Genomic DNA, 15,798 nt, shown 5'->3' with positions numbered 1-15,798 from the left:
TAATTAAAAACATGTTAAATACACCTTGAGGAGGCTGAAGAACATGATCCACTTTGATAAAGAAACCAATTCTTTATCCAAAGTCCTTCATGAAATAAAATGTTGGTCATCCTCTGCTGGTGAGACGGCAAGACTGAGTATAAGGCGCTTTGTTGGGGATTTTTTCAGACGAAAAACAAAAACAAACAAAAATTGACAATGAGAAACTAATCCCAATGAGAGAGAGAGAGAGAGAGAGAGAGAGAGAGAGAGAGAGAGAGAGAGAGAGAGAGACACAGAGAGAGACACAGAGAGAGACAGAGAGAGACAGAGAGAGACAGAGAGAGAGAGCGAGTATATAGCTTATTTTATCAAAGACATGAGCGTGTTTTTAACACACCAGAGAAATTTGTTTTGGTGGCAAGAGGGTCCAGTTTCCATCTGTACAGTTTCTGTCTGTGCGGGACTCATGACTACCCATGCAGGGAGGCTTCACTACATGTCGACACTATCTGTGTCACTATCATACAGTATGTACAGTCTGCGTTTCAAGACTCATTGGGGACAGAGAACTGAGCCGCAGTCATCTGCATCCATTTTCCATTACAATATTTATATGTTCCACATAATGGACACCACCGGCTGTAGGGGCTTGACAAGTTTAGGACGCTGTAACCTCGGTACTTTGAAACTGACCGTCTGCCTAGTTTATCCTTTGATGACTGCAGGCCACAGTCGTTTTTCCCCAACATGTACTTCAATGCCATTTGCATTTAAAAAGGGAGGAGGATAACGATGACAATAAAAGATAAGGAGCCAGTTATGACAATGAAAGAGAGAGAGAGAAATGTCAGCTTACCTCTGCAATGAGCTGAGACAAGTGGCTATGTTACAGTGATTCGCTGGCCCTCTGTGAGTAACATTAATAATATTAGTATCACATTATATGTCATTTAGCTGACGCTTTTATCCAAAGCGACTTACAATTGCTATATATCAGAGGTCGCACACCTCTGGAGCAACTAGTGGTTAAGCATCTTGCTCAGGGACACATTGGTTGATGTATTACAGTGGGAATTGAACTCAGATCTCCCACACCAAAGGCATGTGTCATATCCACTGCGCCATCACCACCACGTTACTGTAGAAAACACTATTAATCATAATTTCATTGTTTGATATACAGTAACTATTAACTTAAGTGTAATTAACTAACTTAAAGCTTTAGTGAGTAACTTTTTGATATTGAACGTCCGTTACATTCAAGCCATTGCCAAATGAGTTGCTACAAAGCTAATTAAAACTATCAGCTCCACACAACTCTCTCTGTATTTCTCAGTATGACTATGTTCAGAAGATTGTGTGGTCCGGTGACTTTCCCACGCAGAGGCTTGAGTGAAGATAATTACCTCTTCTGAAGAGGCCATCATGTTTTTTAATCCTCCGTGTCCTCCTTGGCTACTAGCAAGTAGGCGCGTGCGTGATCACGTAAGACTTGTATCGTATAGACGTGCCAACAGTTTTGTTGTCATTACTTAGAATTCCTCATGGGGGCGACAGAAACTACGCACTATAGCTTTAAATCAATTTACCATTTATTAGTGGTGGTTATTATTAGTCAAAGTGTTACTGTAGTCTCTGTGGCAAAAAGTACAAACTTACTTTTCAGTCTACTAAGATTAATTTAGATTTTAGAAATGAAAAGTTAGAAAATGAAAGTTAAAGTTAAAAATAAAAAAATGAGTAAATAGTATTTTATGTGTTAGGTGGTCCTAACACCTTAGAGAGTTGTTGCTGGATATGAATGGAACACGAAAGAAAAACAACAGGATATGATGTCAAAAAGGTCAATGCAGTACCAGAAAACTCTAAACCTAGTAGTTCTGTCCAATATGCTTTTGATCCAAACCAATCCTGAGTATTTACAGTATTATGTGTTAACTAAGACAAGCACTTGTATCCAGAATACATGTAGCAGGTAAACACACTTGGAACTCTTGAATGGACAGCACGACTTATCCATAAATAAAACATGGACATCACATGACTTTTCTTGAATATCTTTTAATACTATGTTCTCCCCAAAAAGTACAAATAAAAGCATCAACATATTTTGTATACATTACATGTTGAGCTATCTCATTCCTCGTCCTCTAGGCTTCCTACGCTACAGTTACATTTTGACCATCACAAATGCAGAGAGGTAAAAGAAGAGAAAGGGAGAGCGAGAAACAGCAAGGACAGAAAAACATGCTTCTATTATTTTGTTGGTGCACTAAGACACAACTCATGTTGTAAATGTATTTACATTCAAACGTACAATCAATGCCAGAACAAACAAATTGAGTAAACTTTGTCTCTGGACCAAATCCACACAGGGTAATTATACAGCTTACCTCCTCAAATTCAAATTCTACTGCTGAAAGTTGCTAAGCCATGGAAACATTTGCTACAACAGCATTTAAACATGAACATGGATGTTTCAGTCCCTAACGGGTTAGATAAATTACCCATGTTTCTTGTGGGGAGGCTCAACCAAGTGCTACATATGAAATAGCTGCTACATAGTGGTCAGACAAGAGGTCTTATTATATCAAACAAAATCACATGAATAACTTCTATAAAATGCAGTCATTACATCTTTGACATTCAGCGCATGGTGAGACACAAATGTCCACAGGACACATTGAAGGGTCATTACAATACCAGTTCATTGTTTAGAAATCACTGTCCATTCAAAGGTGAAATATTAATTGAAGATGAAATATGTGATTTTACGTTGCCATTTGTAAACAATAGTTTTTGTTGCATCTTTGTAGACTTGTATGATTTTGCACCTGAAGTGACCTTTAGGGGGACCCTGAAGAACCATTCAATGACGTAGGTGAACTGCAATCCTACATTCGAAAACACAGTGACACTCTGACTGGTATATTCTTACAATTGATCGTTATGCAAAGACATTCTCTAAAACCATCAGTGTAGGTATAAAATCAGTGAAAATTGAGATACATTTCTCAAATTCCTTTGCTGTATTTGACATTCTTTTGTTTAAGAGCATTTAAACCTGTGTGTGTCATACAAAAAATCTTGAAAATCCATGAAAAGATTTTTTTTTTTTACTTTTTCACAGCCATCACAAGTGCTGGTATAGCAATTAAAGATCTACTTAAAAGTCTATTACTTTACTGAAAAACCGGCAACCCAGAAATGCCATTCTTCACATGCTGGTAAAAGGTTACATTTACTCAACCTGTACCTTAACAGAAAACCCTAACACATGCTCCCATTAGCAATGTTGCTGTGACTGCCAACAGCCAACACAGATTTACTCTCATCCCTTCTCACTGGCCTTGTTTATTTACAGCGGCTCATTTCCATGTGTAGTCTGAACGGCTTTGTTTGTTCATGTGCGAGTAAATCACTGAGATTACACTGTATTATACTGTACTTTTCAATGAAAAAGCCAGATGAAAGAATAGGACCCTGAGGGTAAGTTAGTCAGTAGAGTACAGTACAGGAGGCAGCTATGACAAACTGTATACTGTAAAATAATTCTCATTTTTATATACCGAAGGTTGGTTTCTCTATTGTATTTTATATAAGTGGAAAATGATCCTGGGAAATATCTTGAGTGTATAATGTTCTGTAGAGAAGCTATACAAAAGAATTTCTAATCTAAATTTAGAAAATAATTCCCTGAACGATATATTCTTGCACACGGAGAATTCAGTGTAGCTGTAGATAATCCTAAAGGATAAAAAGTGTCATTCAGATAAAGAAACAAGAAGCATCAGAAAAAGGTTATGAAGAGGTTAACACAGGATTAGAAAGGGCGACACTCATCTTTGCAACACAAGTCACAAAGGGGTAAACAGGGGGTTATTCTATTTTGTTTAACCTACATAGCTTATAGTCCCATTATAATATCATAAGACAGTCCCCTGAACACTACCTATGTATGTGTAATGACAGCAAGTATAGCTCCTTTCTCCTAAGGGAACATCACATATTCCACTTGTGTCTTATAGGTGGTATTTTCAAAGTTACAAACACCATTCATTTCCTTCACACCTCAAACTTAATAAATAGACAGACCACAGCAATAATAAGTTTCACATTACGACTGGAAGACTTTCACAGTACATGCTTGCTTAATTAATTAGCAAAATACATGTAACAAATAAATTAAATATAAAGATTTAAAAAAAAAAGAAAAATCCACAACATTTAAAATAGTGATTCCTGTGTTAGGTTTCCCACCCCCCTGTAGCGTTGAGCTCCCTGGTAGCTGTGTGTTTTTGTTGTTGCTGTTGAGCTATACAGACACAACAGACTGCACATTCCCGATGAGGTAAATACAAAATGGCAGACGTAGTTTTTGCAAGTAGACCTGAGGGATCCCAAAGTGAAGAGTAGCTCGATGGCGAGACGCTGCAGGAAGACCTGGCAAAAGTTTGAACATTAGGTTGTCTGGATTTTGCAGGTAAAATGGCTGGGGTTCCAGGTAGGGTTGTCCCACACGAGTAAAACTACCATTGTTGAACTAATTAAAAACATGTTAAATACACCTTGAGGAGGCTGAAGAACATGATCCACTTTGATAAAGAAACCAATTCTTTATCCAAAGTCCTTCATGAAATAAAATGTTGGTCATCCTCTGCTGGTGAGACGGCAAGACTGAGTATAAGGCGCTTTGTTGGGGATTTTTTCAGACGAAAAACAAAAACAAACAAAAATTGACAATGAGAAACTAATCCCAATGAGTGAGAGAGAGAGAGAGAGAGAGAGAGAGAGAGAGAGAGAGAGAGAGAGAGAGAGACACAGAGAGAGACAGAGAGAGAGAGCGAGTATATAGCTTATTTTATCAAAGACATGAGCGTGTTTTTAACACACCAGAGAAATTTGTTCTGGTGGCAAGAGGGTCCAGTTTCCATCTGTACAGTTTCTGTCTGTGCGGGACTCATGACTACCCATGCAGGGAGGCTTCACTACATGTCGACACTATCTGTGTCACTATCATACAGTATGTACAGTCTGCGTTTCAAGACTCATTGGGGACAGAGAACTGAGCCGCAGTCATCTGCATCCATTTTCCATTACAATATTTATATGTTCCACATAATGGACACCACCGGCTGTAGGGGCTTGACAAGTTTAGGACGCTGTAACCTCGGTACTTTGAAACTGACCGTCTGCCTAGTTTATCCTTTGATGACTGCAGGCCACAGTCGTTTTTCCCCAACATGTACTTCAATGCCATTTGCATTTAAAAAGGGAGGAGGATAACGATGAATTTAAAAGACAAGGAGCCAGTTATGAAAATTGAAGCGAGAGAGAAATGTGAGCTTATCTCTGCAATGAGCTGAGAGAAGCGGCTGTGTTACAGCGATTAGCTGGCCCTCTGTGAGTGGGCGTGGCCGGGCCAGGTGAGTAATTCAGATTGCTCGCTGCCCTGTGAGTGGGTGTGGCTGGTCCAGGGGAGAGATTTTTATTGGTGGCGGCTCTGTGGGAGGGGGAGCAGTATTGAGCCTGCTGGGGACAGCCGTGGCAGTGGGTTGGAGAGTCGCACCCTGCAACAGCTGAGGAGGAGGAGAAGAATGGGGATGAAGGGACAGGGGAGGTGGAGAAGGAGCGGTGCAGCGGGGAGGAGGCGGGGGACATGAGGGGGCTGGTCTGGAGACGCCACAGAAGCTCCTCGTTGTTCCGACTCAGCCGCTTCTTTTCACAGCTTTCCTTCTCAACCGAATCATGGAGGTTGGCGTTCTCCTCGGACAGTTGCCTGCACGTAAAACAAAACAGCACAAAGGAAGAAAGTGAAGTGAAGTGAAGAAAACAGGATCAATGATTATGACTGAGTGTGCCTTACCTAGACAGGACTAGGTTATTTTCAATACGGGCCATCAGATCTTCATTCTGCTGCTGCAGAACCTGGACCTTCTCCTCAAGGAACACGTTCTTTTGGGCCTGCTCAAAAGTAAAATACAACCACAGTGTAATCTTAATGCACCAGACACGTGTGTGCATGTGTGTGTTTGTTGAGATAGCTTATTTGAGCCTACCACTTTCTCCAGATCGGAGATCTTCTTCTCTTGCTGGTGTATCTGCTGGTTCTTCATTTCCACAACCTCCTTCAAGCTCTTCAGATCTTGCTCAATGTGCTGGTATGGTGCCAAAGCATCCTGTTACAGACACGTGCGCACATGCGCAAACGAAAAAAAGAGAACAAGAACAAGAGAAAAGAAAGATAGAGTGTGATTGATGGGGGTTGGAAGGATAGCAGTGTCTGTGTATTTTCTAATAGAATAGGAGAACTCACAACTATCTGTTCATCTGTACTCCTCCTTAAAGCCTCCTCAAAACGTTTGGCTTTGTTCTTCAGACTCTGGTTTTGAATTGTGAGGGTATCCACTTGGTCCTGAAAAACCATCCACACACACACACACACACACACACACACACACACACACACACACAATACCATACATCGCCTCAGTACATATTAGTGCCATACATCGCCTCAGTACATATCAGTGCGCATCAACCAAACAATAAACCCTTATGTATAATTTTTATGGCAACATACCTGTAGAGAAAGCCGGAGTTTCTCAAAATCCTCCTCGAGAAGCATCTTCTGTTGCTCATGAGCTTTTCTCAAGTCTACACACAAATTCAGAAGCACAATAGAAAAAGAGAGTTGATGTTGTTTCTAGCAGTACTGGTGTCATATTTATTTTTATTTTTAAAAGAGGTCTAAAACCACACCTCTCATGGTACGGGCATGCTCCTCATGCAGTGTTGCCATGGTGATGTTATGCATGTCTCTGAGCTCCTGAATGGCTGCCTCATGGTTGACTGTCATCTCCTCCATCTAACACTCACACACACACACACACACACACACATTAATGACTGATCAGATTTCATGTGATGTCAAAGATCACTTCAAAGTGAACATAATTTTGACACATCTCCCATGATGCCTTTCTTTCTTTCACCTGTTCCTGATGCTGAGTCCTCAGCTCCTCCATCTCTGACCGATGCTCCTCCTTCAGGTGTTCTGCCTCTGCTGAGTGACACTTTCTGAGCCCCTCCTCCACAGCAGCCAGCTCCGCCTCCTGCTGCAGCTGCAGCTCCTGCAGCTCTCGCTTAAACGCCACCTCCAGTGCTGTCTTCTCCCGATGGAGTTTCTCCCATCGCGCTGCGTTGGATGCTGTGTATGAAACAGAGTGTATCTTATGATGTCATCTTATGAGAGAGTGCAGAATAATAATGTTTTACTTTATATTCATGACTATACAAACTGGGATCAGGGTTAATTCACTTATATTTTAGCTAAATAAGTCAATATGTAATTAATTTTATGTTTTTTATTCAGAGTATAATTAAATAATTAAATAATAATAATAAATTAATAAATCTCTTTTAAAAAACAAAGAATTCAACAGGTGCTGTCTCAATCTTTCAAACTCTCAGAACAAATTACATGTTCAAATCACTAACGAGCCAGTGTTGGTAACACCTGTGCTTTTCCTACAATTACTCCCTTTCCGACCGGAGGGATTTTTGCAGTTCCTAGAACATAACGTTCCTAGAACCCTTTTTTTCTCTTGTTCCGACTGGACCAATTTGGGGATTATTAAGTTCCTGTAACTCTTTCAGCTCCTACTTCAGGGCAGGGCCTTTCCCTTTTCTGCATCTTTTTTAATATTGTATTGACTTCACTGTTTAGCATGCCTTCTACTTTTGTAAATAGGTCTTACGTTTTTTTTTTTTGCACTCTAAAGTTTGCTGTGTTGTGTTTTACTTTGATATAAATAAAATATTTAATAGAAAAGTGGGTTACTACAGTTATTTGTACATGCACACATGAAGGTAGGCCTACCTGCTTGATTAAAAAGAGCAGCAGCAGCAGGTTACATGGCTGTGGTATCATAACAATATATTGTGGTGGTTAGATGGCTGTGTTATAACAACAAAATGTATTTTGTGTTCACACAGCCATCTAATCACACCTGTTGACATTCTTGTGACATTTTTGTGTTATCATCACAAAAGGTCTACACTGGCATTCAGACAACTTTGTCTGAACTCCCATACCCCTCTTACCAGATCCTATGGCCACTTGGCCAGTGCGAATGCAAATGTAAAAACAATTTTGGGGGAGAGTAGTTAGTAGGACTGTTTAGAAGTGGACTGTTCCTATAACTACGTTCCTGTAAGTACTTGGTCGGAAAGAGGCTTATGACTAGTATCTGAAAAAATCCCACATAATTTGATTGATAAGGTATTTCATTTATTTGGTAGTCTATGGTTCTCACTCACCCATTTCCTCTCTAATCTGTTGCATTTCCAAGAACAATTTCCTTTGATCTTCTTCTGTAGTTTTATTCTGAAAATTGGAGGGAAAAAAACAGTTTGACAAAGTGCTGGTTCCAAGTACCATAAGTACCTACAATTAATTCTGGAGTATGGATGCTAACAGTGAAACAGCTAGTTAACGTAACTGTTGTATAATGTAACAAGACTACGACCCTACAGCCATGCTAGCAGGTTTGTGAGATTTAAACTTTTGGACAGTGGTGCTTTGAGCTAAACATGAACATCAGCATGCTAACATACTCACAATGACAACAATGCTAACATGTTGATGTTTAGCAGATCATGTAAATGTTGACCATGTTCATCAGTTTAGAGTGATAGCATGCTAATATGCTAACATGTGCTAATTAGCACAAAGGTAAAGTGGTGTTTAGTTTCTTGGTCATAAACCAAAGTAGAACTGTTGGACAAGCTTTTAGAGCCATGTGCTCGATTCAGTTCAAAGGGGCTTTATTGGCATGGGAAACAGATGGCTTGATCATATCTGTAAGCCTATCTACAAAAGGGGGGCCCTGCAGAAAAAGTTTGGGAACCACTGGCCTACCTGGTGACTGTATAGACCAAGTGGTTTAACTGAATTTAACCTGTATGAGCTGCTCAGGAAAATACTGTCATTGTTGATTGCTTATTGATATGAATTAACACATACAGTAGCCAGTTGTCCACAACTATACAGTCACTGCTGTGTCTGACTAATTCCAGCAGAGGGAGCTCAAACATACTCAAATAGATCTGCACTTAAGCCTTTCCTGTCTTATACAGTATGTGCATTGTGGGCTTTGTGATTGCAGCACTCAGACATAAAGAAAATCAGACAGTCCCTCAACAGTCTGGCAGCAGTATTACAGCTATCGCACCTCCGAGGCTAAATCATTCCATCAGACACAGAGAGCTGGATGACACCAGATCAGTGACATACTGAACTTGCGAGGACCCTACCTACAGTCACAATCACTCTTGCTCATCGTGCTGCTCGTGGACCATGCTGTGAATCTCAACTCTTGATGTGAAAAACTATGTGTTCATGTTCGTGTGAGCATGTGTTTTCTACAATCCAGGCTCTGAGTAAATGGAAAGGTTGAGTCATTGTTGTCTATTTACAGTGCTAAGCATAAGTGAATGCACCCACGCTAAAGTTGACTAAAAAGAGGAATAAAAAATCATCTTTTGGAAATTGATCTTAATACTTCAATTTAAAAAATGAGGAAAAATCCAGCCTTTAAGGACATCAATTTTCTTTGTGAATGAATAATGCATCGTAAATAAATAAATGTTCCTCCTTAAAATACAGGGGGCATAAGTAAGTACACCCCTATGTTAAATTCCCATAGAGGCAGGCAGATTTTTATTTTTATAGGCCAGTTATTTCATGGATCCAGGATACTATGCATCCTGATAAAGTTCCCTTGGCCTTTGGAATTAAAATAACCGCACATCATCACATACCCATCACCATAACTAGAGGTTGGCATGGGGTACTTTCCATAAAATCATCTCTCAATGGAAATCAAACCAGCTATTAGGCTAACTGAAATAAAAGGAAGAACATTTATTTATTTACGATACATTATTCATTCACAAAGAAAATTGGTGTCCTTAAAGGCCACTGTGTGGGAATAGCGTTGAGATCATATATCGCAATCAACTCTCTCACACCATGCAGTTCAAAGTACATATTACAGCTACGTAGCCTTCACGCTTTTTTCTGATGACACCGGTCTCTTGCACTTTTCAATATCCTTTTTCTTTTTCTGGGCGAAGAAGAAGACTCCTGTTCCTGACATTTGGATTTTGAATACGTGTGGTCCTCCGTGTTTCCTTTTTCAAACTTGCCGGGGCTGGGAAGCAATGATATCCATTAGCGGCACCTGTGAGTTTATCATGTGACAGCGAAAACGCGAAAGGCGGAGCAGTATGTCCTGTATGTCCCTTACCAGCTAACGTATTTATAGATGGCGTATGAATATGGAGCGTCTACCCCAGTTCATGCAAATGTAAAATTTCAAGCCAATAGGAATACTTGGAATTGATGGTGGTGGTAAATATTCATGAAAAAGGGCAACACAGATTTAGATAATGAACAACTAAACAAGTTACACACTGGACCTTTAAAGGTTGGATTTTTCCTCATTTTTTAAGTAAGGCATTACGATCAATTTCCAAAAGATGATTTTTTTATTCCTCTTTTTAGTCAACTTTAGCATGGGTGTATTCACTTATACTTAGCACTGTACATAGGATCATTGATTTACCCAGTAGTAAGTTCATTTGTCAGAGGTTTGATTGTGGGGGGAATAGACATAATTATGATTTGTATTGTCCACCAAGGAGTAGGCTATTTTGCCATTTTAGACCTTGTAAATATTTAATTAAAGGAAACCTATGGTTAGTACAAAATAACACTACAACTCTATATGGGCAGGTGTCCTAGTACATATTATGATGAAAGACAATATTTTATTGAGTGTAGTGTATTATTCAAGCTGGCTACCTTGAGGCAGTAATGCTGAGTGGTGATAATAAAGGCTTCCAGACCCAAGGAAGTCTTCCTCAGTTCTTCTCTAAGAGCTCCCAGCTGCCTCTCCTGCTGCTCACAGCGTCCCTGCAGCCTCTGAACCTAAGTGGTGAAGAATAACATTATATACAACAGTGCAAACACCAAGTGATGCTGCAGTTTCTCAGCAACTCACCTCTTCTCTTTGTTCTTCTTTTTCTCTTTCCTCTGTTTGCCTTTCTCTCTCTTTCTGTTGAGCCTCCTCTTTCTCCCTCTGCAGGCTCTCCTGCTGTTCCTGCTGCAGCCTCAGGGGGGCCACGCGGCGAGGGGACCCCGGGGGAAATGACCCTCGCACTGCTACTGCAGGCCGCTGCCCACACTGGACTGCAGGGAGAGAAAAAAAAGAGTCTGCGTATTCACCTAGAAAAAACACTGTAAATACATATAATACAGATATTTAAATGATACATATAGAATATGATATATCCCACTTGTCATTAATTAGTCATGTACCAATTCTTAAATTTAACCAGGACACACATATCTATAGTAATGTAATATATGAGTATTAAATCAGAGGAGATTTGACCTGACCTATTGCTAATGACTGGCCTCACATGATAAATGATAGCAAGTTAATTGAATCTTTCCTACAGAGGATTCCTTTGGGATAATTCCCAGTCTGGTGTTCTTCATGATGGACCATCTAATCTCATGATGAATGTGATCATTATCAAGAAATGATTGAGCAGCAGCATGCAATAATGTATGGACATTGTTACTGTATACTTGAGTATATGAGTGTATCATGTGTATTGTGTTTGTGTGAAAACATTTGGCACATAAAGTAAAGGCCATTAATGATGGAGCTAATTTAAAGGCCAGTCAAACACAAACATGTGAAAGCCATTTTCCCTTGGAGGGGGCACAGGCATTAACATACAGGCGGGCCGATTAACCTCTGTGTGAGTCACCTTGTCATGTAGTGTGAGCACATTTAGCCTGTGGAGATACACACAGCTTTACCCAGACAGAATTCTTTTAAAATGTACCGTCTCTACACGCTCATACAGACTCACAGACAAGCCTGTGTGTGTAAGTGTCACACACACACACACACACACACACACACACACACACACACACACACACACACACACAATAACAAAATCACTGTAGCTCCACATCACCTGCCTAAACCATGTCATTTAGGCCTACTGAAGGATGAGGCGCGGTCTCCATGACAACGTGAGGCTGGGCTTGGGGTGCAGGGTCCCAGGTAATGAGTGAAAGATCGGTTAGAAGGAGGTGGGGGTAGGAAATGAGGGGAGTGCTATGGGCCACGGGTAAACGAGAGAAGAGAGTGGAGAGACAAATAATTCAGTAAGAAGGGGGGAAGGTACCTGAAGGTATGGTATGATTGTAATGGTGATAGACGTTTGAGGCTAATTTAGTTTAATAAATCAAGTGTATGTGTGCAAGTAAAACCTAAAATAGGGGAATTTTTCTTGTAAGAAATAAACATTAAAAGGTAAAACAAGATTTATTTCTATGGAATCTAATAATCAATGCTTTGCTTCTAAAAATGTGTGAAACTGCAACTATCAGCAAGTGTTGCAATATTACTTCATCTGTGTTTTTGCCTTGAAGGCACATTAGGATTCCCCGTCTTTGAAAAAGACTAGAAATCTTGTGAAAATGTCTCCCTCTTCACATACACACACACACACACACACACACACACACACACACACACACACACACACACACACACACACACACGCACACACACACGCACACACACACACACACACACGCACACACAGTGTAGGTTCTACCTGCAAGGTAAGGGAGAGTTGAGTGAATACTAAATGAGTTTATCTGATTGAGTGTGAAGTCAGCATGCAGATGATAGCAGAGGGGTTGATGGAAGAGGATTAATGATGCAAGAAACAATGAGAAAAGGTGATGGCAGACCTTGTGCTTGTGGGGTGCAGAGAGTAGTGTGTGTATATGTGTGTGTGTGTGTGTGTGTGTGTGTGTGTGTGTGTGTGTGTGTGTGTGTGTGTTCCTGCCAGGGTGTGGTTAAAGCGTAATTCATGAGGTACATTTGATTTCCATTTCAACACGCTAACATTTTGCTGGTACACTCTCCAAAGCAGTAAACAACAGGCAAGCTACAATGCTGAAAATCAGAGAGAAAGAAAATGTTTTTATTTTGCGATTGTGTGGGAGGAGACAAGGTCAGGCACAAGATGCAGCAAAGAGAAAGGTGAACAGTAACAGCAGCACTTTGGTAAAGTCAGCTAAGAGAGAGGTGTAGCCTGAGGAGATGTGTGTCAACTCTGCAAGGAAAGATGGGGAGGCCCTCTGCAATTCTGTAAAAAAAATATTTTACCACCGCAGAGCCAAGACAAAGAAAGGTACAGACTGCATGGATCAAATCATGATATTCGAAAAGGATGCAAGCTGCTGCTTCTGAGTGTGTGTGGATTAAGAAGAGGTTATAAATGTAAGGACAATTTTTGGAAAGGTTTGGGAAGGTAGACGATTACAGTAGGTGGGCTTAAAGCCTACCTAAAGCCACAGTTAATGTATGTGCATGTATGTTATGTATTTTGTTGATGATACATACATGCATACATACATGATGTGTTTTGATTATGAGGGAAAAGACTCACCCGGGGACTGAGGTTTGGGAGGAACCACCGCCAGCCTCTTTGGGGACGACGGGAGAGAACGAGTGACCTCTGAACTCCGCTGAAACTCCTTCCTGCCAACTGTCAATCAACAAGGATCATTGGGGATTACTTTAGTCAGAAAAGTACACAATGACATTTATATAATATATGACAAAGTAAATGCAGCAGTAAGTAGTAAAAAGCTCCCTGATATTTATATAACATTATGTCAATCAAACCTATATACAGACACAAACACCAAACCAACCATCCTTTGCAGCAGAATCCTTACTCTCTTTTCCCAAATTTCTTTGCTGATTTTTCTCCTTTCCTAACTTTTTTCAATCTTTCTGTTACCCTCCTGCTTTCATCTCCAGCTATCTCCCCCTGCTGTGTTTTATAACTATGTCCCAAAGGACTCTGGGTCAAAGAGAGGCAAAGCATACTGGGGGAGATGTGCCCATCATCTCCTTGCTCTCTGCGACATTACACTTTCCAGCCAAGGCAATCAAGAACTCTGTGTCGCAGAGTAGGTCAGGTGTGTGGGAGTAGAGAACGTAGCTGGATTTGAAACAATAAATGTGAGATGCCTTACCCAGGAGAAAAAACGTTGATGAAAAACATGATAGTGAATAAGAAAGGTTTCAGGAGGTTAGCAAGAAATCTGTTGTGAAGCAGAGAGGAAAGATGGAGAGAGGCCTTGAAAAGAAACTAATTAGACCTGTAATGGGAGAGAAGCCTCTGATCCTGAACAAATCCCCCAAATAACCCTGGAGAGATACTTCAGGCCTGCAGAGACAGTGTGTGTGTGTTCATATTGCATATGTTGGTGTGGTCATGCAAATGTGGCTCAGAGTGACTCATTACTGCCAAGCGAACCCACACACACACACACACACACACACACACACACACACACACACACATACATGCTGCCACACCACCATACTTTTGCAGCAAGACTGTGTTCAACTTGTACTTGAAATTGGAATGTGAAGTCTACTTTAAACAAACATTTTCCCAAATATATTTTGGAAAGAGGTAGTTGTTCGGTGTTTAGCTTAGCTGAAAACAAAGACTGGAAAGAGGGGTGAACATATATCAAAAGTAAAAAAATAAATTAACATGCCTAGCTAGCAACCCACAAATGATCTTGTTCACAGTTACTGGGTAGTAGAAAACTGGGAATAAAAAATATATTTTGACATGTGCATTCCATTTGCTAATTATACAATTTATTCTGCAGTATCGATGTAAACAGAAGTCTAGTTGGTTTCGTGCTGGATATGTAACATGACTAGTCTACAGGCATGGTAGTGGCTCTGTGAGGCTGTATAGCCACAGCAGTGCTTAGAGCTAAATGTTATGTCAGCATGCTAACATGCTCACAATGCAGGTATGAAAGTTTAAATGTTTACCATGTTAGTTTAGCCTGTTAGCATGCTATCATTTGCTAAAAAGTAGTAAGTAAGTACAGCTAAGGCTGATGGGAATTTTACTGAATTAAGTGTGTGTGTGTGTGTGTGTGTGTGTGTGTGTGTGTGTATTTGTATGTGAGAGAGAGCCTCAGGTGAAAGCTTATTGTGGGCTCTGTGCAAAGTGTTTTTGTCTGAAGCATGGGCTCAGCAGGACGTCTGTTGACTGATAAAACGTGTGTGCACATACATACATTCAATATATCGTAAAAAGTAGGCTAGTGTCTGTGCATGGTTGACAGAGACTCCTCAGGTATTTCTTCATCCATACATTACAATTTAAAACCAGCTTGGGCCTACAGAAACACCTGGTTAGAGAAGTTTTTTTTTTACAGCCGTTGCTAGGGCTGGGTATTGTTCAAAATTTGTTCAATCACTAGCATTATTAGATCTTGGTAGAAAACATGCTGCATGCTTATTGGCTTACTGTCACTGATGAAATGTACTCCTTAGGTATTGAAATTTGGTATTGAATGATGGGGCATTTTTCAATACTCAATACTATAAAGTGCCATAAAAAGTATTGAAGTCGGTACCCAGCCCTAGCCACTGATCTGTCTGCATACCTAGCACACAGACTGGCTGGGAAAAATCTTTTTTGACAACAACACAAGAATGATCTCTACATTTTATTTGCTGTCTAAAATGCATTTTGTCCTGGTAAGTTGTGGTCATTTTTAGATATTCTGCTCACACTACAGCAAAGATAAGAATTCTGTCTTTCATGACAATCAGTCAATGCAAAAGTGTAAAGACATGAGATAAGTGTGAGTGAGAGAAGTGTGAT

At 40.2% G+C, this 15,798-nt stretch overlaps 1 protein-coding gene across 4 annotated transcripts in view; it reads right to left on the bottom strand.

Annotated features, from left to right (window-relative positions):
• Nucleotides 1-2,027: 2,027 nt before the first annotated feature.
• mtus2a (microtubule associated tumor suppressor candidate 2a) overlaps nucleotides 2,028-15,798 on the bottom strand; it is a 46,700-nt gene continuing 32,929 nt past the window's right edge. For 3 of the 4 annotated variants that reach the window (XM_031320246.2, XM_031320248.2, XM_036009041.1), the window contains exons 6-16: nucleotides 13,537-13,635; nucleotides 11,052-11,239; nucleotides 10,853-10,978; nucleotides 8,305-8,371; nucleotides 6,978-7,192; nucleotides 6,745-6,850; nucleotides 6,566-6,639; nucleotides 6,299-6,397; nucleotides 6,042-6,161; nucleotides 5,849-5,949; nucleotides 2,028-5,761 (exon numbers count right to left, since the gene is read on the bottom strand). In XM_031320246.2, the coding sequence (XP_031176106.1) occupies nucleotides 5,329-5,761; nucleotides 5,849-5,949; nucleotides 6,042-6,161; nucleotides 6,299-6,397; nucleotides 6,566-6,639; nucleotides 6,745-6,850; nucleotides 6,978-7,192; nucleotides 8,305-8,371; nucleotides 10,853-10,978; nucleotides 11,052-11,239; nucleotides 13,537-13,635 (1,628 nt within the window). In that variant the 3' untranslated portion in view covers nucleotides 2,028-5,328. The remainder of the gene's footprint in view (nucleotides 5,762-5,848; nucleotides 5,950-6,041; nucleotides 6,162-6,298; nucleotides 6,398-6,565; nucleotides 6,640-6,744; nucleotides 6,851-6,977; nucleotides 7,193-8,304; nucleotides 8,372-10,852; nucleotides 10,979-11,051; nucleotides 11,240-13,536; nucleotides 13,636-15,798) is intronic. The other variant, XM_031320247.2, reaches the window with a different exon arrangement.

This window comes from Sander lucioperca, chromosome 13 (assembly GCF_008315115.2).
Source record: "Sander lucioperca isolate FBNREF2018 chromosome 13, SLUC_FBN_1.2, whole genome shotgun sequence".
Taxonomy (NCBI): Eukaryota; Metazoa; Chordata; class Actinopteri; order Perciformes; family Percidae; genus Sander; species Sander lucioperca.
Note: the sequence above shows the minus strand (reverse complement) of the source record. Positions and strands in the feature narration are given on the sequence as shown.